At 37.7% G+C, this 25,520-nt stretch overlaps 1 protein-coding gene across 2 annotated transcripts in view; it reads left to right on the top strand.

Moving 5' to 3' along the window:
* Nucleotides 1-25,520, top strand: part of LOC5568085 — a 78,342-nt gene that overhangs the window by 35,830 nt on the left and 16,992 nt on the right. The window contains exons 3-9 of one of the 2 annotated variants that reach the window (XM_021848288.1): nucleotides 8,113-8,241; nucleotides 8,307-8,644; nucleotides 8,710-8,797; nucleotides 10,433-10,460; nucleotides 11,110-11,269; nucleotides 11,430-11,572; nucleotides 11,641-11,761. In XM_021848288.1, the coding sequence (XP_021703980.1) occupies nucleotides 8,113-8,241; nucleotides 8,307-8,644; nucleotides 8,710-8,797; nucleotides 10,433-10,460; nucleotides 11,110-11,269; nucleotides 11,430-11,572; nucleotides 11,641-11,761 (1,007 nt within the window). Of the gene's footprint in view, nucleotides 1-8,112; nucleotides 8,242-8,306; nucleotides 8,645-8,709; nucleotides 8,810-10,432; nucleotides 10,461-11,109; nucleotides 11,270-11,429; nucleotides 11,573-11,640; nucleotides 11,762-25,520 lie in introns of both variants that reach the window. The other variant, XM_021848287.1, reaches the window with a different exon arrangement.

Here is a 25,520-nt window from a genome sequence, read left to right as displayed (position 1 = left end):
CGGCGTGACGCCGATGACGCCGCTGCCGCCGGTGCAAAAACACACTGACGCCGCCGCCGATTGATATAATTTCGGCGCACAGGTCTATCCCCGACTAGCTCATTTGCCCTAAAAGTTTTTGGTACTCATAATTGTAATAACTTCATATATTTACATGTGGTGAACGTACCGATCATGTGATATGTACCCTTCTTTATTTAATTGGGAGCTCTTAAGAGTTTTACTGTGCTCGATATTTCTGGCACACATCTCCTTCCTTTCGTTGCTTATCGTTGTTTCTAGTTCACCACCCCGTCATTATTCTGACATCTTTTTTAACTGCGGCATTCGGGAAATGTAACACAATCAGCAGCTCACATTTTTTATTGGACAGGCAGCATTCATATCGTTCAACGTTCTGCCAAACACTTGCTGTAGCATTGCTGTTTACACTGCGTTCTTCTGCTTCATAAACTTTCTATACTTCTAGTCGAAATATTCGTTCTTTCAACTCCGTTCAGCGATCTTACCTGCGAAATTGCTGGTTGCTTTAGTGTTCTCCAGCAGGGGACTTAAACAAGCAAATCCTCTTCCTGTAACGATTCCATGAGATGCAATGGCGATATCTTGCTTAATCACGCAAGGTCGTACAAATGTGGCCTTGGTCCGTACGTTTTTTTTATTTATTTTTTTATTTTTAGTAGGGTACAAAAAAGCTTCGAAACCCTGGCCTGTTGTGTATTGGCACGGTGTGGGACTCGCGTTAGGCGTGCTTAACCACTCAAAAACTTTCCCTACTGCCCCTGTGTCTCGATCTCCCCCAGAACTACATTACGCAACTTCATCCGTGGAGGGCTGTACTCATGCACGTCAGTCTCAGCCTGTTCAGCTACTTCGTTGTTGGAGCTTAATGTCGTCAAAAACGCTGCTCACTACGACATTTTTACGGTGTCTCTACGACTACTTGTTTTGCCCAATTGGCGGTTGAAGATCTCGCCAGGGCTTTGGACAGCTTTTTGTGCGATATGCATCCCTTGGGCTGGCCTTGCGTCAGAGCTCTGTTGATCTTCTACTGGACGCTCATGTGCATTACGTTGCTCTACGACGACTCGTTCTCCGCTGCTGCTGTTCGAGCTCTCCTGGTTGACCAGTTGGATGCCGAGATCGGTCCAGCGATTCCGGTTGGAGGATGACTTTCGGATCACTGGCGCCCCGACGTCCCAAAACTGGTTTGTGACGATCGATGCTACTCGGCCTAGTCCCGGACGGTGGATCTAGCCTACTCCGGCTACGCGCTTCTTCATGCTTCGATACTGGCAGCTAGAATACCGAAGTCGGTCCAACGATTTCGGTTGGAGGATGACTTCCGGTTCACTAGCACTCCGACGATTCAAGCCGGTGATACCCACCGTACTACTCAGAGTAGCCCCGGCAGTGAATCTATCCTACTCCGACGAAGATTTCCTCGGCGGCGATCTCCCAAACCGATGCTATCCTCTCAGATGTCAAGGTCGGTCCTGCGATTCCGTTGGTGGGAAGCATCCCACCGATCTACTCAACTAGTCACCGACGGTGGACTTAGCCTACTCCGAAGCTGGCCGTTCAGATGCCATGCGGTCCTGCGGTCCATCAATTCCGGTGGAGGGAAACTTCAGGTTCACAGGCGCTCCGACGACCATTTGCCGGTGCTGCTTCACGAATTACTCAGCTAAATCCCGGCGATGGACTCAGCCTACTCCGACTCGATGTTGGTCGGTCAAGTGCCAATGTCGGTTCTGTAATTACGGTTGGAGGATGACTTCCGGTTTTCAGGTGCCCCGGCGACTTATTACCGATACAACGCTACGCCCGCTCTACTCGATCTAGTTCCCGACGGACCACAGTGGTTTAAAACTAAAAAAAACTCGATCATCAGCTTTTTCAGTATCAAAGAGTGAAAATATTGCCATACTATATTCGGCAAAGTTAATGCATATGTTAAGCAGCAACTTTTGACATTTACAAATTTTTGATAAATTTACTAATAAGTTATATAAAGATTTTATTTTCTCTGTTTGTCGTTAAAAGCATTTGGTGTCTTCGACAAAGTTGTTGGAATTGTTAAATGAAGAAAACTTGTCGAAGACACTTTAACTCTATCTATTAATATAAACAATTTATAGCGATTTTCATATAAAAACCACTTCAAAAGTACAAATACTCACTTAACTTTTTTCGTAGCGATTTTCATGGCTTACAATGTTCTAGGACTATGTTTATATTTTCAAAATACAAAACTTTGCTGAACATACCAAGACAATATCTTCATTTTTTCTATGAGTTATAAGCATTTTATTGTGGAAAATTCACCTTTTTTACACTAATATGTCTCGAAAAGTTGCAAAAAGTTGCAAACAAAATTACATGCATTAGAAAGGCCAACATCTGTACTATGTTTTCCAAGTGAACTCATCCGTGTCTTCGCGTGTCTTTTCCACTTTTCTGCCAATTGAAAATTTGAATATTTGTACTTATAAGTATTAGGGGGCCCAGATAGCCGGAGCGGTAAACGCGCAGCTATTCATCCAACATCAAGCTGAGGGTCGTGGGTTCGAATCCCACCGGTCGAGGATCTTTTCGGGTTAGAAATTTTCTCGACTTCCCAGGGCATAGAGTAATTTCGTACCTGCCTCACGATATACGCATGCAAAAATGGTCATTGGCATAGTAAGCTCTCAGTTAATAACTGTGGAAGTGCTCATAAGAACACTAAGCTGAGAAGCAGGCTCTGTCCCAGTGGGGACGTAACGCCAGAAAAGAAGAAAAAAAGAAGAAGAAGTATTGATTATGTGTATCTGAGCACTATTTATAACTAGCGCTTCATAACGCATAGTTGAGATAACCATCATTCAAAGCTTTAAGTATGACGAGTTCGAGGGTTTTGAACAAAAAGTTATTATTCTGTTCATCTTGGTAGTTTATATGTTACATATGTACACGGGAAAAAATCATTGGTAAATATTACTATTGAAGCTGACTATGCCCATTCCTTAAACTACCATGGTATTTTAGAACAATTTACTGCGTTAATAGTTAACTGGTACATTTGACAGGAATACATTTCATCAATCGCTTTTCTAGTCTGGAAAATTGTTGGTGCGAGAGCTCAAGTGATCCCTCTCAAATGGTAGTTCTTACCGTACAATTTCTTTACGTGTCGATGTGTACTTTGCAATCGCCGAAACTAATTCATATTATTCAATTAATTATTCTTACTCAAGTGTACTAAATAGAAACATCCAAATTTAGTTCACTCAGTTCCCTCCTCACCTGAATAATCAAGTTTCTTCATGTTCGCTTCATTCGATACTAAAGCTGTACTAAAAGCGATACTAAAAACATCACTGTCACTTTTCTTAAGCTCGTCACCATCACCAGATACGACGACTCTAGCATGCGATTAAGAAGATACACTCTTGCATTTCCCACTATTTGTCTGTTTTTTTATATACAAAAGGGTTTTAGAACTTCCAACGACCATGTACGCTATGCCAATTCTTCCAAACTTCTAAATTGAAGGAAGTATGGATTCAACGGGGTATGTGTTTTGCAGAATTAGTAAGCATTGTTGTACCACACGTCAGAGAAGTTTATGTGGTTGGTTTTACTATTGCAATCTTATAAATTTTGACCGTCTGATTAATGTCTTATATGAGCATCAAAGGACAGTTCAGTGGCACTGAAATACGTCATTTTGTAATATCTAAAACCAGATCAAAGGATATTAATTGTGTCCGTTGAAAGCTTGCTGCGGTATAAATTGTAACATTTTTAAAAAATAGGATGGCAAATAAGCGTTAATTGAAAAAGTATGTTAGTGGAACAACTTCAAAGAAACTAAATGGTGGAGATAATTCCAAATCGTAACGAAATACTAATAGACAATAGATAACTTTTTTGGAAATCTATGGTATTTCAGTAGTGACATCATGTGCTAGCAGAAATATGTCCTTTTAGATAGCATTTCATTGCTTCCAATTATAAATCACCTTGTCAAATAGCAATCAAAGCAGGCTGTAGGTTCGTTAACTACAATGATAAACAGCGGTTCAGATTGCAGCAAATATAAAGCAATATAACAAACTTAAGTTGACTCATAGGTGACAAAGACACGCGAAGACACGGATGAGTCCAACTGGAAAACATACTACAGATGTTGGCCTTTCTAATGCATGTAATTTTGTTTGCAACTTTTTGCAACTTTTCGAGATATATTAGTGTGAAAAAGGTGAATTTTCCACAATAAAATGCTTATAACTCATAGAAAAAATGAAGATATTGTCTTGGTATGTTCAGCAAAGTTTTGTATTTTGAAAATATAAACATAGTCCTAGAACATTGTCAGCCATGAAAATCGCTACGAAAAAAGTTAAGTGAGTATTTGTACTTTTGAAGTGGTTTTTATATGAAAATCGCTATAAATTGTTTATTTTAATAGATAGAGTTAAAGTGTCTTCGACAAGTTTTCTTCATTTAACAATTCCAACAACTTTGTCGAAGACACCAAATAATTTTAACGACAAACTGAGAAAATAAAAATTTTGTATAACCTATGAGTAAATTAATCAAAAATTTGTAAATGTCAAAAGTTGCTGCTTAACATATGCATTAACTTTGTCGAATATAGTATGGCAATATTTTCACTCTTTGATACTGAAAAAGCTGATGATCGTGTTTTTTGGGTTTTAAACCACTGTGCGGAGGACCTAGCTTACTCCGATCGCCACCTGGAGCTCTCTGGTCTTTGGTTTAGGGACAAAGTGTTGAAGTAGAAAACGTCGAAAGGCAAAACGTCGAATCCAATACGTCGAAGGGACAAAACGTCGAATACGGTGTATTTTCAACATTGTTTGCAAGACTTCTTTTTTCACATCGGGGTCGATTAAATATGCTATGAATAACGTTTGGCACATCATGAATGATTTTTTCTTCCAAAAGAGAATCAAGAAATTTCGTTTTCTTCTATTTCTTTTTTTTTTCGAAGTTTTGTTCTTCGGTCCTTTTGGACAGGTTGGTATTTGGTACCGATCATTAACAACGATCAAACGTTTCAATCACAGATTTATCATAACCAGGTAGTGTCAGAGTCGTACTGTACTTACGTCAATAATGTCGTAAAAGTGCCGTCCATTGTTCAAAGAACACGCTTTGATTTTGAAATTTCTTTTAGCTATGCTATCAATACAATAGACGATATTCTTTAAGAATTTTTTGAACGGTCTTAAGGTGCAACATCTCAGAATCCAAAGATGGCCGACTTGTGCACCTACTCACGTTTTCAAAGGCACTGGACTGTTAGATGGTTTCTTCACGAGATTTGTGCCTTTGAAGTTTCAGTGCAATCTTAGAAAGCGATTCTAAACTGTTTCACCTTAAAGCTTTTGAGTTTTCTGCAGGCATTTCTAGAAGAATCCTAGAAAAGTTTTAGAAAAAAAAATTGCAGGATAAGGAGTCATATAGAGCATGTGCTCCGAAGTTACAGAAGAAGATTTATCACACTGAACTTTTGTTGTGCAACGAAAATAAGTCGGCAGTGGGTTAACACTTCAGTGAGCAGCTGTTGCATGTTGTACAACACAGGTGGAAAATCCCGCACCTGATTGAGTCGATAATAATTCATGCGTAAGGCAAATGAACGATGAGAAACAAAAAAAAAAAAGAAAATAAGTTAGAAGTGAATAGAGAATTGGGTTTATTCTACGACTAGCGTGAGGTGAGAATTGTCGGTGTCGTATAGCGAGGTGACAATTCTCGACTCGAGTGAAGTGACTCGCCGTGCAAATCAAATGGAGAGTCACTTCACTCGAGTCGAGAATTCTCATCTCACACCAGTCGTAGAATAAACCCAAATGAATGAAAAGTGTATCGGACAAGAGTCGAGAATTAAAGTAACATTTAGAATAAACGATAAGATATATGTAATGAAATATAAAAGTGCGACAAGAAAAAATTGAATAAAACAAAAATGATTGAGATGCGGAAATAAGCGTGTAAACAATAAGTCCCTAGTAAGTTAGAAATCAAGAATCAATCGAAAATAAGTCGAGGGAAGTGAGCTTACAATCTTAAAATCAGCCGACTATGCGTCAAAAGTCTCTGAGAGTAAAGTTACAATGAGGAAGCGGAACTTATGAGGAACAAGAGCGTTAATGATTATTCGTAAATTTAATCATGATTTATTTTTATGATTAATCAAAAGTGTAACTCATTAATCACAAACAATAAGAGTTAATACATCAATCATTAATCATAATCATTGAAATAATATGTTTTAATCAATAATCATTGATCACAGTCATAAATATCGGTAATTTTATTCAATAATCATAATCTAAATCACAATTCGAACATATAATCAATCAAATATTGAGCAATATTCAACAAATACATAGCACTAGTTTTCGGATCATTTATATTATTTTGCAAACTTTGTAAAGACATGAACATTGATGTGTCAAAAGCTAGGTTTCAGAATCACCAACATAGTGACCACTTCCCTCGAGAAATCGGCGATCCGGAACAAACGGACATGTGTTCAAGTTATTCAATAACGCTTGAAATATCCTTGTAAAACTTGTTTTAAAAAATCATGAAGTTTGATGTGTCGCAAACTAAGTTTAACAATGCAAATGCTCTTCTGCCCCGGGGACTATTGAATCAGAGCAATTAATAACGATTTGCCATAACGAAGTTCAAAAGAAAGTTATATAGGATTGTATGTTATTTATGAGTAATTTTCTTCATTATCTAGTGTATAACCAATCATTTGCATATTTCAAAGCGTTTAGTGCACGCTTTCAGGCATTTAACCATTAATGATTGATCATAAAAACAATAATTAAACAATTTTGGAGATATGTACCTTGAACACCTTGAATCCTGTGACTGATGCATTAGGCTCTTGAAAATGATTGGCATTACTTACCCACTTAATTCAGAATGACGAATCTCGGCTAATTTTAACCGAGATCCGTACAGCCGAATAGACGGCAAACAAATGTGCTGGGATCTCTCGGCAAATAAAAGCCGAGTATCAGTAAATCGTGATTCGTTGCTAAGCAACCGGAAAATTTGTTAGCTGCGTCTCGGTTAAAATCGGGAAACCGAGATTCGCACAGCCGAGCTCTTGAAAAAATCTAAGGGTGTGAACCGTTCCACCGATTCGTTTAATTTTTAGTTAAAATTTGACAGCTTGATAGTTATTTCCCCTTCGGTTAATAATAATCATGCTCTGGAGCATGGTTAAACTTGACACTATGAAGTTTATTTTCTGCTCCCGTGATTTTGAGAATAACTAACCATCTGTCAAATTTGTTCTGAAAAAACTACTCAACTGTCAAAGCTCAAATGGGTCGAACGCGAGGTTCAATTTAACCATTTGAGGGGGAAATAACTATCGAAATGTTAAGTATTAACTAAAAGTTAAATGAATTGGTGAAACGGTTTACAGCCTAAGTGTGTATGATTAAGGAAAAGAATCCAAATTGAGTAGCTTTCAGAATTATTTTTCGTTTAATTATCAAATGTTAAATTAAAAGAAGAATTGAAAAAAAAAATATTTTGAAATAGAAAATTTTGATCAAATTAGACATTAGGCACGTAAGGTATAAACATACTAATCATACTGAGTTTAATCATCAATCATTATCAATAATCGCCTAAAATTGAAGTTCAATCATTAATCATAATCATTAACCATACTTTGGTATACTCATAATCCACAATGACTGATAATAGGGGTATTCACTTAAAGTGAATATCAGACGTTTTGCGTCTCATAAGAATCCTTATTTTTGGTGATAAATCGAGAGTCCTGTCTGATGCAAAAATGAGTCAGAAGGAGGCCTGAAGTGGACCGATGGGGAATTTTTGATTTACGTGGCAATATTTTAAATAAAAAAGATATTGAGGCGATGAAGACAGGATGTAAAACATTTCCAGACCCTGTACGGAGAAAGTACATTTTTTGCTAATTTAATGACATTTTGAACTTCAAATTTTAAGTATATTACACCGTTTCACGCCAGCATCTACAAATGCTCTCAATCATATGTAATACAATTTATTTGCCATTTATGCTTTAACTTCTTACAGTTTCGTGAGAATGCACTGCAAATGGTTCTGTTTGCACTGATGACATTTCCCAGCACGTACTTTGACATCAAGACGCTGATTGCAAGAGCCACCGAGGCTGCAGTGGACCGGAAAAAGCGAGTCCGACATGTAAGCGTCTTCAACCGGATGTTCCCCACCTACATCTGACTAATGCCATCAATTCATCTTCACAGGGAGCGCTCGATGTGCTAGCAGTATTAGGCCAAATCAGCTCGCCTAAACTGGTCCTAGACGTGGTGTGTTCTTCGGTTGCTCAGCGTCCCGACGGAAACCATCTGATAGCAGCCGTCAAGGCAAGATTGGCCCGGAAGCAGCTTCCGTTCATCGGTCCAGATGGCAGCGTGGAGTATGCGCTGAAGGTTCCCTCGTGTCGATCCAGTTCCGTCATCATGTTCGGTGCCGACGTGGACTGGATCGAGGCCGGAAGTGGTTCCGCGTCGCCAACGTCGACTCGTTCGAAGAAGTATCCTAGCTTCCAGGTGGATGGCGGTTCATTCGAGGAGTATAAGAGGTAGGGACAATTGCCGTCATTAATCACAATAAAAGCAAAATATTGTCGATGCTTAACACTCACAGGAAACCGAGCTTCCAAGTGTTCGACGAAGTAAAGCAACCGATAGACCAGAACAAAGCTGCGAGCTCCGGGTGGGCTTCGAAAATTCCTGTAAGTCAGACGGTAAGACACTATCGTAGACACACGAAGTAGGATATTTTACTCACTCTGCTTGACTTACGATGCTTTTGGTGCGATAATATAAATAAATTAATAATTCATGAGGCGGTGTAATGTCGGGCACTGGATAGCCATACAGAATACTGGAAATTGATTGTTGATTATTTGCTTGTGTTTATACACATATCGGTATTTACCGAAATTCAGGAAGGAATACAGGGATACCAGCTACTGAATTCTGCTATTCTCGGCTATCCGTATATAGACTGAGGTTTTGTTTTAAAGAAATCGTTCAGAAGACCAAATTCGCTGGAGATTGCGCTTCCGTAGATCATCAAAATGTGTCCTTTTCAGGCTCAAGGCTCCTGTCAGGCCTTAGTATTATGCAATACTCTTCATGATAGCTTTATGATATAAGATAAAGCAATCCTCGAGCTTTGCATTAGGGCCATTCCGGATCGGTGACGCTATAGTTACACAAAATCAAAATGGTATCAGTAATTCCAGAGATTTCTAAAGTTTTGTATAAAAATCACAGTTTTTCTTATCGTATATCAGTTAGAACTGAACACCATGAAATAACATAAGAACTGTTATTCAACACTAAGCTAATTTTACGAATTGCGGCGAATTTTACCCACATCTCAACAGTCAATTACAGGTTTCGGTTTACAGTACTTCGTCAACTAAGATTACTGTATCGAAAATAAGTTGGGAGCGTATTTAACCCCTCTACCAGCAGCTTCATTTTTTTACCAAAAAAAAAATATCAAATTGTTTTAACTTGTTTGCTTCTCAATATGTTTGCACCATTTTCCCACAAGTTATCAAACTCTTCAATTTTCAGAATCTGCGTCGATGTTGGTTATTCGTCATTTGGATATTCCGATGTTGCTTGGGAGACCGACATTCCCCTTTTTTTGCCTCTATGGGCTTTAATTCAATTTGTCCAAAAAATTATGAATTATAAAATGTTAGGTAAAAAGAAGCTTCTCTGAAAAAATCATACAAATTGGATAAGTTGTCTCCAAGAAATCTTAAAATTACAACATGACGTTTTTAAAAGTTTTCAAGATCTTCCTATGACCAGAGTGGTACCACAAACATAAATGCACTATGACATTGGTAACATTTGTTTTGAATTGAGCTACGAACCTTGAAAAAAAAATTTGCTCCATCTACATCTAGATTTATGCCAACCGGAAAGCATCTTTTTTAGGAGCTTGTTGGCCTATCTTCAACTCGTTAAAGTAAATTTTGGAAGAAAAAATAAAACAAACATAATCATTCAGCTTGAAGATAAAGCACCTTGCATGTTTACAACTTATTATCGATATGGTTCTTAATGTCAATCTAATATTGCTATCTTATTGTACAGCATTGAGGAATAATCCAACTACTAGCTAACTTGCAAATTGCGCACATTGTTTAAATCTCTTCAAACTTTAGATTGTTACAATATAAAAGTAAAAGTTTTTTTAGTGTTTCATTAATCATACAATTGTTATCATGTATATGCAAAAAAAAACAATGCATTGTGATTATTTTTAAAATTGTATTTATTTCTATGATTAATATTTTACCCCATAAATTCATCAACATTTTTGGTGTTACTGCATACATAAGGACGGTAATATACCTGCAACCAGTAATGGTAAGTTAAACTGCATACTCATAATTTTAATTTTAGTATCTCCCTCAAATATGAATGGAGAAACAACACCAACTAATACACGCGATTTGCCACAATCAAAAACACATAACTCAAAAAGCACTCATTCATTCTTATCCACTTACATCCATTCAAAACGAGCCGACGGCTCCCAGGTTCTATTTTTCTGGGTCACTAAAAGGAAGCATATCATACAAGCATAACACAATCTCCTCTATTTCTATTACTCACAAGTTGCACCCACTAAGGAAAGGTAGCACAGAATGATTATCTGCCCAATTACCTACCTTAACCTTTCTTCTCGCGCATACAGTCTTGACACACTTTTCAGGAGGCACTATACAACCATTATTAAACATTACTTTCCAAATTGTTAATGTCTATTGAGAAGTACAAATACGCATAAACTCTCAACACTACACTCAAACTTTTTTAAGTTGTGAAAGAAAATAGGCAAATGATATTTATAGTTTCATGTCTTGAAATTGATTACTTATGTTACTTTGTTCACCTCACGTGAAATACTCGCCCCACTTTTTGGCGATATTTCCGCGAAATCATACATGTTCCTATTCTCCGGTTGACCCTGTGATACCGCCGATTACTACACCACTACACTACATTTTGCCAGGATCGAGACCATTCTATGGAAATGTACAATCACGGTCATATCCGGAGCTATCCGAGCAACAACAGCAAAGGAAGCTTCCTCCAACCAACAATGGCAAAGGCGACGGAAACGTAAAACAACAGCCCACTGGACGATACGCCAAACAGTCAACGGTTTCAAGGTAACTTATTCCGGCAAAATGTAGAGATCTATGTGCACTTAGGGCTTACGAATCCATAATTCAATCCTTGAAATTTTCATGAACATTTTTCGATTTTGTGCGAAAATTAATGGTAAAACAATGACGGTTATTTTTCTCTTAAACTACATGACTTTCACAGATTTCCCGAAATGGAACCCAAGCAGAGTGTGAGAAATGGACTGAATGCAAAGAATAGCAACCCTTACGAGATGAAGCCGGCGAGGCCAACCCGTAGTAGGCTGTGTTCCCGATTTAGTGACGGCTTCATGAGTGATACCATAGGTAAATATATCCCCCGCTGATGGTTGTGAGCAAAAGAAGGTAATATTTCCTTATCTTTGATTTTGTAGCCAGCGCCAATCGAATACTGCAAAACGAGTCCCGTCCGTCGACTGATCCGGCCATCGACAATGGAGCGATACGGCAATCACGGAATGGCATGAGGTTTTACAACCCCAACATTATGACAAGGTAGGTCATTCGTAGATAGAATTTTTATTCTCTCCTCTATTGGTCCAGTTAACACAGCAGAATGTTTCCCTGCCTTCGTTACTCTGCTCATGAGTGAAAGAATACTATATGATTAGCTGAATTCATAAGATTATCTGACAATAGTTCAAATGTCACTAACACAGACACGCATTGTGGGACCAATTGTCCTAACTTGAATTACTCAACTAACAACGAAACATAATGTAATTTTATTAATAAAAAAAATATTCACTCTGTAATGAGATGTAACTTTAGATTCACTTTGGCAAGTGTTGTTTTTAAGCTACTGAGCAAAGACGAAAAAAAACCTAGCTTGCAGTAGTCGATTTTTTTTTGGCACATGCGGTAGTAGAGCAAAATCTAGAATGCTGTACAAAGTGTACTGCGATCTGTCAAAATTGGATACCTGGTGTAGTACCAAGCTGAGACGAGACTCGCGAAGACGGTCTTCTTCTGTTTACTTCAATCATGCGCAAGCCGTTCAAGCCCTCACATGGTCATCTCAGCAAAAAAATATTGAGTTTGAATCACACTCAAGCATAAATAGGCTTTTGAGTGAAATTTCATGCCAGCAAACGTAGCTGATATTACAAATAACTAGCCTTATATTTAGATTTATCATCATCTTCGGAAAAATTGCTCCGCTGACTAAGATTTTTAATAACAGTTTATTTTGAATACAATACTTTTCACTTTTTAAGCCATAAAAACGATGGGCTGCAGTTGTAAAAGATTTGAGGCGCCCTTCTTTTAACAAACCTTTCCGTGGAAAGCTCGACAAGTATTGCAAATTCTAATACTCAATCTGTTGGATCATATGGCTGGAAGGAGATTCTCTATTTCCCGCGGGTTTCGCGAAAGTGTTTCTGCTTACGGGTCCGCCACCCCCCTTTTGGCCCTTCATACAGCGGTATGTTGAATGCAGATTGGTAATAAAATTTGATCTTACTGTTGAGTGGAGCCGCATGCAGAGCAAGACTCAAGCAAGGATTGGTGGCTACCTACATACATACATACAGTTGTGTTCAGAATAATAGTAGTGAAAGCCGATTTTCATACAAAATGCTCAACTTTGGCATGCTGTAACTTTGTTTCCCTATGAGCAATCAGCATGAAATTTTAGCAGTGAACTACAAATATGCTCAATTTCATTTTTACGAAATTTGAAAATTTTCACACTACCGGCTAAAAAGTTAAGCACCAGGTGAAATCGCTCAAAATAATAGTAGTTTTAATAATTTAAATATCAGCTGTATTTTGAGTTTTTGAATTTTTATTTACTCATCGTTTCAACCATTTCCACCCAAGATATAAATGTATCAACAGGCCATTTTTTTACAAAATTGTTGCTGAACAGAAGTTTGCAAAAGAAAAACTACTATTATTTTGAGCGATTTCACCTGGTGTTTAACTTTTTGACCGGTAGTGTGAAAATTTTCAAATTTCGTAAAAATGAAATTGAGCATATTTGTAGTTCACTGCTAAAATTCCATGCTGATTGCTCATAGGGAAACAAAGTTACAGCATGCCAAAGTTGAGCATTTTGTATGAAAATCGGCTTTCACTACTATTATTCTGAACACAACTGTACATACATACATAAAAACGATGGGCTGCATTTGACGTTTCGTGACAGCGGAATCTGGGCTGCATATGACGTTGATATTTTTCCACTTCGCGAGTCTCTCTCAGGTACCAAGGGATCAAATGCAGTGCTAGAAGTGGTACCCAATCTAAGCCAGACTACTAAGTCTTTATTTCGTCTTTGGACAGAGCCCATATTTTGCCACAATATGTAGCTTGGTATGAAGTTACAGTAGACTCTCCACATCTCGTTGTTTTAAATCTCGATATCTCGATTATTGGTGCGGTCCCTTCATTCTGCATACGATTTCTCTCTCCATATTCCGATATCCTCCTTATCTCGACATCTCCATATCTCGATGTGTTGCTGTTGAATTTTTGTTCCCGATTTTCTCTCCGTATGTCGATATGCCCATTATCAAAGGTTGCAAGACCCGATTTTAAAGAGACGTTTGTTTGTTTATTATTTTCCTGGTAAGTGAGTGGTTTTCAATCTAGTATTCGTTAAGGCGAAGTAGGGCGTAATTGAAATTTGTACGCATCGTTGATGATTGTTGCTAATTCATCTCACGATTTCGAATCAAAGAAAATCTGTTGGTTTTGCACTGACACAGCTGAAAAAGTATCAGCATACTCTATGCATGTTTCGCGTGTACAGTGATACTTTTTCAAATCAATTTAAACTATCAAGACTGAGTTTTATCACTTTGAAATGCAAGCTGAAAAGTCATCATTGTTGCCAAAACGAATGACCGGCTACTTAGCCTTAAAAATGTGTTCTTTGTCTCGATCTCTCCCCATCTCGATGGTCCCTTCAATAAGGATCTGTACAAAAATCTGTCTCTCTCTTTTTCTCCTTCATGAAATTAGTAAACAACAAGGCCAGTAAACGTCAAAATCTCATGCAAAATCAAAACAGTGCAGAGCCCCATATCGAGATGTGGAGAGTCAACTATGAATGTTGGTTTTCATGGCTACCTCGATGTTCTCTCAAATTTCAGCTGCACTGATTGTGTTTTCAATAACGCGAAGTCTCCCGTTCCTTCAATATCAAGTTATAAACTGCCGTTATACGCATAATTGTCCCATGTTACTTTTTGTGCATTTTGACTTTTTTTTCATCAAACAGTTTATTTTTACGTATAGTTTTAGTAAACACTTACCAAAAATTAACTTTGTTCGGAAACTCAATGAAAAGCGTCCCATTGATGAATTTCCACGCATAACTGTCCCACTACTGTATTTCTACGCATAACTGTCACACTATACAATTCGCTGCGCCGATCTCGAACAAAATATTCAGTAGGCAGTTTTTATTTAACTGGAGTTTGGGAAAATCGTTTTGAATATCTTCTTACGTTGGCTTTACATCCCATGTGGAACACAACCTGTTTTATGTGATGAAAATATTATGTATTTCCATCCGTTTTTTAATTAATTTTAGTTGAATTTTCAGGGTCAATCACAAAATTATTCTAGTTTTTGGAACCGCGGTTTTCGATTAGAAATTTACCGTAATTTTGAATTCATCGCGGGGAGCACTGAAGTAATCCCACTTGAATAATCAGTAACCACTTTAATTTCGAGTCCATGGCTTGCGGCAAATCAACTTCATGATTTAGCAAACCAAGTCTAAATAAAAATGGTTCGACCATCATTTGGATGACTTTGCCACATGCTGGGTTGTTCCGAATACCGGTTCACTAGTGGAAGTGGCCATCATATTGGCGAATCTGAAACCTGGCTAGCGACATATCAATTTTTACTAAAGGTGGTTCAGATGTATTTGAATGACTTGACCACATGTCGGATTGTTCCGAATTCCTGGTTTCCTGGGAGAAATGGCCACTAAATTGTCGGTTCTGAAACTTAGTTCCCAAACTTCAGGAATTTGCAAATCAAGTCAAAAGAAGAATAGTTCAAGAGGTTTTGGATGACCTGGTTATTCTGGATAACTGGTTCTTCGGTGCAAGTGGCATATATGTTGGTGGTTCTTAAACTTAATTTGCGATGATTTTGTAAACCAAGTCCAAAGAAATGTAAAATAGGATGAATATTTGTGTCTTGAATTTTGAGATCAATATTTACTCCGCTAAATAACCTTGAATTCACCGATGAGTTTCTGTCAAGCCTGCAGCTGGAAGTGTCGATATAGGAATTCATTACATCATATAAACTTACTCATCCACTCTTTCTCTCACTAACTCATAAATTTTCTCATTATCACACAAACAGAAAACTTTGCTTTCCATCCCAAACTATAAAATCGTATTTCTTCACTTCCCTACACGTGGCTCCGTTTGGCACATGTCACTTGAGCCTTCATTAGGTGCCTTAACATAGTCTTGAGGATATACGTCCTCTACATTCGGCACAATATATACAAAGGAACGGTCATCTACAGCAGTATGCTTAGCACATGATTGATCACTACTATCTGTGGGACTGTTATGCGTAGAAATTCACCAAAAACCCCGTATTTCTAGGCATAACAGTCCCACTATGAATTTCATAGCTAAATTTACATTTTTCCCATAACACAAACTCTTGACTCTAATGAACACGCTATTCTTTATACTACTGTAAAGATTTTAATATAATTTACCACACACCTGGTCAATACGAGGCCTAAATATGTTAAAATCTTTAAACGCGTTTTTCTCGATTGCATGTTTTGGAACATGGGACAATTATGCGTATAACGGCAGTAAAGAGTTGAGTGTCCTGAGATTTATGTCATGTTGTTGATTGAAAATTGAAAGTTTTAAATCAGCATGATATAGTTTTGCTGTAACCTCGAAGATTTTTTGGAAATGTAAGAAAAAACATTAGGATTCCTCTTTTACAACATAGTTGAAATTTTAAGTTGCCAAAATTGGAATCATTTTTTTTTAAATAACTGGTTTTAGGAATTTCATTGTTGTTACATCTTTTTTTATGAAACCAAATGACGGCCAGATAATGCTTTCAGTGGACGATTTTTCCTTTGAAGGAAACACCACACTAGACAATGAACTAGCATGCAACGCCCAGTCGCACAATCGAAATGCTTTCCTGACAAAAAGTTTTCCGGACTGAAGCGGAAATTGAACCCATACTTCTTGACTCGATGCAGTTAAATGCTTGGTAACACTATCCGAGCAAAAACTAACATAAAAAAGAAAAGAAGTCGAAAACATATCTTGCACCAAGTTGATATCATGATTTGATATAATTTTGTCATTAAAATATTTGATACCATATTTTGTTCTGCTATCATTTTATATTTTTGTTAATGTTTTTCATTTTATAAAATTATAATTAAATTAATTCGTCACGCCTCTCACGCCGAGGACCTGGGGTCGAATCCCATCCTCGAGATAGTCGCATTAGTGACGACTTCCACCAGAAGGGAAGTAAAGCCATTGGTCCCGAGATGAACTAGCCCAGGGCTAAAAATATCGTAAAGATAGAAAAAAACAAGTAATTTGTGCTACATGTATTAAACAACAATATAAATACTATGAGAATATAAAAATGAAGCTTTTATTTTGTTGCATACTCGTTTCAATATCAATCGAAAATATTATTTATTTCATATGGTTTAAGATTCAAAGAACATATTGCTGAGGTAAAAAAAGCGGACAAGGAATTAGAAAAGGGATTAGCGTATGATTTTAAATCAAAAGTGGCTGAACATGTTTTCCAGGATGGACATCAAATGACAAGCGATAACATAGACATCGTACGAAGCGTATCTTCATCTTGGAAACTAGACGTCGCTGAAAGTTTAGAAATTTACAAACAAAAGCCTTCATTACTTCTTAATAGGGATCAAGGAAACGGACAATCAAGGCTGTTTAAGTTTGTACCTAAGAAATATAAACGAGCTTGAATACATAGGTAGATAGTTAGGGATTTGTATAATTATTATTATCCCCCTTTTCAATTCTGACCAAGACATGACAGGTATACTCCTGTCGAAAAAATTTTCCTAGGTAGTTTGATTGTGTAGGTACTTATCTGGTGTTAGTATTTAAGGTAGAGAGATGCGACGATTTCTTCAGTGGAATTAAAAGGTACACGGTACTCCATCTACTTTAAAGTTTCTCATATGGTTGGTTTATATTTATAAACCAACCATATGAAATCAACATAAATCTCGCTATGAATCAACATCGATCTCGCTATGAAACCCCAAGAACCCGGTCGTTTCCGGAATTCCATCTTCCATTTTTGATCTCTTCAGGTGATTTAAGGTCTCTCCTTTCAAGACGACTTTGAACAAACGTTCAGTTTTGTCGTCATAAGTAAAAAAAATGTGCTTCTTCTCTTCAAGATGTTTGAGAAGAAGTTCGCGATCTTTATGAGTTTCCGGCAAAACGTGGCAGTCTCCTTTCTTTGCGATTTGGAAGGGAACCTTGATTCCCCTAATAGAGTTCAAGATCTCCTGCCTAAATCCCCCAAACTCGGAACAACTGACCACGATAGGCGGCACTTTTTGCTTCCTCACTTGAATCAAAAAGCCTAGGTTAAAGGCTGCTTCGATTTGGTGTTCGGAAAATTTGTCTAGAGCATCGAACTGATTGCTCATTTCGATATAATTATTCATTTCACCCTTGGAAGAAAGTTCGCATTCCGGGGAATCGTCCTTTCTTCCATTCTTGCCACGTGTAGTGACAGTTTTAAAACCCACTTTTTTGAAAGGAAGTTGTGAATTAAGAGATTCACCCTTCCTTTTATGTGTTGTTGCAACCATGTTTAGTGAATAAACGAGAGAAGACGTGACCTTAGATTGACCAAATTCATCAATTACAGTTTACCTAGCAAACTTCAAACAGCTGTGACTCAGCAAAACCGATTTAAACTCAGTAGGCTTTTTTGAAAACATAGTCTTAAGTCTTTGATTTGATGATTACTGTTTAGTTTTTCCCATGTTGAGTTATTACTTGTAACAACAATTTTTTTTTTAAATCTTTCTTCAAAAATATGGTTAATTTTCAAAACTTCACCCGTTTTATGTGAAGTGTTTCAGGATACTGAGTTACTCACTATTAAGCGGCAAATGATTAATACTTTCAAACGCACAATAGTTTTTCTTGCCCCTAGAGGTGAAATTATAATTTACCTATTTAAATATTTCAATCTGCATCCTGTTTCATAGCTCGCTTGAAATTCAACTGAAAGTATAGAAAGGAAGCTGAATTTGTATGTCTAATTTAGATTTATGCACATTTTTTTGAATTAAGGTACCGTAGGGGCCCAGATAGCTGTAGCGGTAAACGCGCAGCTATTCAGCATGACCATGCTGAGGGTCGTGGGTTCGAATCCCGCTGGTCGAGGATCTTTTCGTAAAGGAAATTTTCTCGATTCCCAGGGCATAGAGTATCTTCGTACCTGCCACACGATATACACATGCAAAAATGGTCAATCGGCAAAGAAAGCTCTCAGTTAATAACTGTGGAAGTGCTCATAAGAACACTAATCTGAGAAGCAGGCTTTGTCCCAGTTGGGACGTAACGCCAGAAAGAAGAAGAAGATCTCGGGATAGTATTCCGCAGGATTTTCTAATTTCTTGTAAAACAGAATCTCTATTGAAATTTGTGTAGGAATGATCGGAGGAATAATTGGAGAAATTACTGTAGTATAAACTGGTGTGAAAACTTAAATGAACGTTTGAAGATTGCATGGGATTTTTTTGGGAAACTTTTTAAGAAATGTTTGGTTCAACTGCAGGAGTAATATTTGAATGAAATGCTGAAACAATTCCTAGAAGAAATAAAATAATAAAAAATAATCTTAAAGGAATCCACATTGACAGGCGGAGGAACTCTTGCTAGACTTCTTGAAAAAATACTCTTATTTTTTCAAACACACGGAAGAAATTCTATAGAAATATTTTTCAAGCTTTCTACTGTTCTTGTGTTTTTTTTTTTTACTAAATCGTTTGGCTGTCCTACCCAGGTGTTTTTATGCGTAGTACATGTCCTACCTGTCCTACCCACTTCCCGCGCCACTGTGTCCAATTGAAAGCATATTATCGTACATTTTTTGACCATATCAATTGTTCTCCCCATGATGATAATAAATCTTCGAGCTGTTTAGTAGAATACCTATAAGTAGATGAAAAAGCCGAAATTAGTACTATACCATTTAATTCCACTAGAGTTTGTATCCTTTGACAGATACGCGTATTTCGACCTCAACTGTAAGGCCGTCTTCAGTGTCTTGTACTAGACTCGACTTGAAGAAAACCATCGTATGCACATATTGTATATTTAAACTAGATATAAACGTAATTCCCTACCCATTTTTTTATAAACTTCAAATTTAAGAGTTGTTAGATACATCCATCCCTCTTTTGTTGAAACTTTAAATTTAAGAGCTGAAAGGTACATCACAGGAACTATTAGTGTTCCAATGTTTCAACATTGGATATTCTATGTAACTCATTGGTACTATACCAGGGAGGAAGCTTCAGAATCATTTTCAAAATTTTATTTTGAATTCTCTGCAGAGCTTTCTTCCTGGGATAACAACAGCTAGTTCATATTGGTACAGCATACAACATGGCTGGCCTGAAAACTTGTTTGAATATCAAAAGCTTGTTCTTAAGACAAAGTTTTGATTTTCTATTAATAAGGGGATAGAGACATTTTACGTATTTGTTACATTGGGCTTGAATGCCCTCAATGTGATTTTTGAAAGTTAAATTCTTATCTAGCATGAGCCCTAGATACTTAACTTCATCTGACCAATTTATAGGAACCCCTCTCATTTGAGAATAGATAATTTTTTATTAGTGATTAACTTACCCCACCATGGTGGGGCAAGTGGATCATAGTATCATAGCATTTTTTTGGCAGTTCTGAAACCTAGCTTGAGACGTATTAAATTACGTGGTTTACTAATAAAGACTAAATAAAACAGATTGAAGAGATTCAGGATCATCTGGGGTTTTCTTCAAGTTAGAAGCAGGATTTGGAAGAGACAGAAGCAAAATTTAGGCCAAAGCTAGCAATTTTTAAAAACGAACAAATTTGATTTTGAAGGAAACCTTTAAGAGTTATGAAAAATTCCAAAATTTTAAAGATTCAAGAAGTACAAAGAGGATATACGTCTAAATTGAAGCAACGCTTGAAGATGGTATAGTCATATTTGGCCACATTATCGTAAATTTTAGGCATCCCGGGACCCAAAAATTACCATTTGTAGAATCAATCAAATGCAGGAAACATGGTTATTCCATTCAATCGATTCTCAAAAGGATCACACTGATGAATTTTTCGTAAAACTCTTTGATATAGTGGCAACATTATAGCTAATTCCGAAAACCACCTGTGACTTGAATGTTGCCTACCTTCAGGGGCACAAAGCATCCTTTTCACCCAACCTGGCCCACCGGAATAACTCCGGCCATAAGAACATTCGCAAAAGGAACTCTCTGAACCTAGACGATGAAGAGTTAATTGCTGGGATATCATGACCGTGTGATGCTTCCATGCCGAGAAAAGCCCCTCCTAGAGAGAACAGGCCGCCAGTGTACTGGTGGTGCGAATCAATGGGTTACATGCATGCCCTGATTCGCTACTCGCCACATAGTAACGCACATGTGCTAGTGTTTATGCACGAAAAATCGCTAAAAGGTAACACGAAAAATATCAGGGTGTCGACTCAATTTTGAAAATAAAATTCTCTGACTTTCCCTGACCTTCCAGTCTTATTCCAGAAAAGTTCCAGACCACTGAGTTGGTTAATTTGAACCGAAATAAGTAAAATTTTTACAAGAAGATACATATTCGTTATGTTATAGGTCGTATGAATAAACTGATCAAAGGCTTTTGCTTTATTGAGATATATGTACCTGCCAGATGACATTCTTGAACGTTTATTCAAGTTGATATGATAAAACTGAACAATTGAGAATCTATTTACATTTCAAACTTGAAGATCCGTATGAACAAAGATGTTCTCGGCTAGTGAACTACCTCAGACCTAATTTAAAATTTTAGGCATGAACGAAAAATTTGGTCCTCCTTCCTTTTTTATACAAGAAGCAACACTATTACGATCATCCACCATACTTTTTTTAGTGGAAGAAAGTTATCCAAAAATTTGGCTTCTTCCAGGCAAAATTCTAGCCATTGCCATAAAATTTTCTTGGAGAATTGCTTCAAGGAATTCCACATAGATTGCTCAGAAATTCTTCTTGAAATTCTTAAGATTTTTTCCAGATATTCCTTCAATACTTCTCAATGAACTCTTGAAAGATTTCCTCCAGAAGCTCCTCATCTCCAAGATTCTCTAAAAATGGTTAGAGAATGTCTTTCAGTCTTAAATATTTCTAAAAATAGCATTTTGATTTCCTAGAACTATTCCAGGAATTCTTATAAAAATATTTTTAAGGATAACGTATTTTTTTCCAAATTGTTTTTATTTATTTTTTCCTTAGAATATCTTTGATAATTCATCACGATGATTAGTTACAGTTAATATTTTAGGATTTCGATATGAATAACCCCTAGCTTTTCTCCACGAAAAAAATATCTAAATATTCTTAACGGAATGCATTCAGGGCTTGAACAATGCGCTGATGAGAAGGTTTCTAATGTTTCTCTTGTACTTGTCGTACCTTCAGCAATGCTCCGAGGAACTCTTCTAAGAACTCATCTACGAGTATCTCTAAGTAATATCACAAATTGTCAATAGCAGGGTTGGGAAAAATTCTGAAATTTACTCTACAGTAGCCAAACAAAGCCAATCACAGTCAGCGAAGCCAGTGAAACTCACGTCCATCGCTGCTGTAGGCAAAAAGCCTTGAAAATTGCAAAACACCCATTGCTAAGGGCAACCCAAAATTACTGTAGAAAAATGTTCTATTTTCCGCTGCATTTCCCACATTTAGAGTCTTCAATGACACTAACGTTTTAGAAAATTCATGCACCCAACATAGGCTACTCTATGAGATTCCCACTACTGTACTGGGAGCCACGTGATTTTCGTGAAATTCAAGCCTACTACTATTATCATTCCCAGCACTGGTGAATAGATTATCAAGATTATTTCAAATGATATTCCTGAAATTTCTGCTTTTCAATGATTTTCAGGATTACTAAAAATAATCGAGGAACTTTGAAAATCATCCTCAGAATTTCTGGAGAATTTTCTGGGTCCTGGTTCCTTAGTCGAGTGGTTAAAGTCCACGGCTGCAAATCAAAGCCATGCTGAAGGTGTATTGATTTAGCATAATCAATTACTTTGCAGATAATAAACTCGTTTGATGTTGTAGTATTGGTATTTTTTCCTTGACCTCAAGTGAAATTCCCTGATTTTCCCTGACTTTCCAGGTCAAACATAAATTCCCTGACATTCCCTGACTTTCCAGGTTTTTCCAGGTAGTCGACACCCTGTATTTGTAAGCCGAAAAGCATCTAACGAATTATTTCTCAAAATCCCGCATCATCCCACAAGCCCATGGCCCCCAACGCCGTATGCGGCAGATGAAGGAGAAGGAGTGGCGAGGGTGACGAACGAAGAGCTGGCAGAAGTCGTGAGATCGTTCGCGACCGGAACCGGATGGTATTCCAAATGTTGCCTTAAGGGGGCAGGATCCGTCATTGATTTCGGAATTTTCAAAAGCAGTTTTTTCGTTCAAAATCAAGAAAATTTACAGGAAAATGTGTTCACTGTATTCTGTTCTCCAACCGAAACACAGTGAACACATTTTCATCGAATAATTTGTAGTTTTGAACAGAAAAACTGCTTTTCAAGTTTTGATGATGACGATGATTACGATGACGGAGCGTTGATCGTTAAAAGCGGCAGTGAACACTGCATAGATCAAGAAATCTTCCCGAATACATGGAAGCGACAGAAATTGGTGCTACTACCAAAGGCGTGGAAACCACCAGGTGACTCGTCGGCGTATAGACCTATCTGTCTATTAGATACGACGGGCAAGTTGTTGGAGAGGTTGATCCTCAACAGGCTAGTACCGTATGCGGAAGGTGCGGACGGCCTGTCCAACAACTAGTTTGTTCAGGAAAGGTAAATCTACTCTGGACGCTATTCAGTCGGTCGTTCAGACAGCTGAGAGTTAATCAAGCATAAAAGAAGCACCATTCGATTGGTTTCGCAGTTTCTGTCAGGGCATGGTTGCTATAGGCAGTACCTGCATATGTTCGGGCACTTAGAATCTCTTGCGTGCCCCAATTGTGCTGGTGTGGTTTTCATATTAGCTTGAAAATCGAATCGATTCAAAAACATCGATTCAAATGATTCGATTAAATCGGTGAATCGATTCGACATATCAATTTCGAATCGATTCGGTAACATCGATCTTCTGGTCAACTTTGCCCAACGCTACTCGCTACATGCGGAGGGGACACATTCCGCGACCATATAATCCAGAGAATGTGTACGGATGCCGAATGCTGGAATGTAGTAACTACGGCTCTCACTCACATTATGCTAGAATTGCAAGAGTTGGCGGTAGAGGATTACTCTTGCCGAGGCTGGTCCCTTGTAACATTGTTTAAGTCGGCTTGGAGAAGGTTGCCTACGCTGCTTCTTCTACATGCGTTAAGTGCTATAAGCACTGGCCCCTCCCTGAAGAAATACCGTAAAGGGCTGCCCATTAACCACGTGGTCATTTTTCTAGACTTTCAGACACCCCCTCCCCCTCCCTGATGCAGATTTAACCCTTGTAAAAAACACACACATTGTAGGTACGAAAAATAACCTAAAAGTGGAAATTGACAAAAATATTTTGTTTGTCCACTCTAATGCTTACGACACAGGTCAAACTCAGATTTATTGAATGAACTGCTATCAATTCGACAAACTCATAAAAAATGCATCAATAGCCGATCGTTAGTTATTACACGAGGATTCCTCTAAAGCCAATTAGAGCATAACCAGCACTAACAACAATTGTCCTATAATACCATGTCAAGTACCCCATCCTCGATAAGCCATTAACCTGACGCTGCCAATGGGAACAATTTTCTAAGCTCAACGTTTTTGTTTCTTATCAAACACGCAATGGCTTTCTTTTCCACTCGCGTGGTAAGGCACTTTTTAATATGACTAGCCAGTGGCGATATATTTACAAAGCTCTAACATGGTAGTTACCAGTGAAAAAGAAAACTATCCATCCTCAGCTCAGGGTTTGAGGGTGAAATGAGGTCACGAGAATTCGTCGTCCTTGGCCAATCTAGGTTTGCGAGAAATGTTCCTAATTAAGATTACAGTTTTTGGCAACCTGCTGTGGGAAATTTTCTGCCACGTGAGAATGTAATGAAAACGGCAAAAATGATGACTAACGTAAGGCACTATCAATCATGATGAGACAGAAAACTAGAAGTATGTATCCTTTGTACACTGCGGACCAAGTGCGTAGATTGAGCATAGCATGGCTGTGTCGTGTTTTTCGTGAAGACCGACACCTTTCCCCGAACGATAGCTTGACCTTCACCAGGAAAGACGTCCACATTATGTTATATTATGCAAATGACTATGTTTTTGGACGACGTTGAAATTTCAATTTTGGGCGCCATGGAGATTGACGTCAGAATATGATATCGCACAGCGAAGGGGTGACTTTTAAAATAATTAATATCCCTTTAAATCTAGCCACCTTGTCTGTCAATCTAAATCAGAGTGGAAACGAAAAGTTCACGAGCATGAGAAACCATAAGCAGCTGTCATGTGCACTTGGGGCGGCTTCGTGCCACGAACAATCATTCAATTCAACCGCCGAGAGTATGTGTTCTAAATAATTGGTCTCGTGGCATTTAAATTTCAACCGTTGACAAGCGCTAGATTTCAAGCGCCGGAATAGTAACGAATTTCCCCACTGTGCACGCTACAAGGTAAATCACTTTCTCTTCTGATAAAGTTGCCATGTTCGTGACTAGCTCTTATGCTACACACGTGAGATCGTTTGTTATACAGATTTTTTTATACTTGTAAGAACGTCTACTGGTGTTGCTGTAGGGTTTTATAATCATATTTTCTAAAAGTCAACCGGGCAGATTTTAGAAACTAATATGCGCAACGGGAAACTTTAAAAGCTTGCATATCAAGATTTGATCAAAAACTTTCGAACTACACATTTTCTTTTATTATTTCAGATATTTCTTGAGCATAACGGTAGCACAAACTAAAGGATTTT

Source organism: Aedes aegypti, chromosome 2, assembly GCF_002204515.2.
Source record: "Aedes aegypti strain LVP_AGWG chromosome 2, AaegL5.0 Primary Assembly, whole genome shotgun sequence".
NCBI classification, from domain to species: Eukaryota; Metazoa; Arthropoda; class Insecta; order Diptera; family Culicidae; genus Aedes; species Aedes aegypti.
The sequence above is the reverse complement of the archived record's forward strand: the minus strand, read 5'-3'. Positions and strand labels throughout refer to the sequence as shown.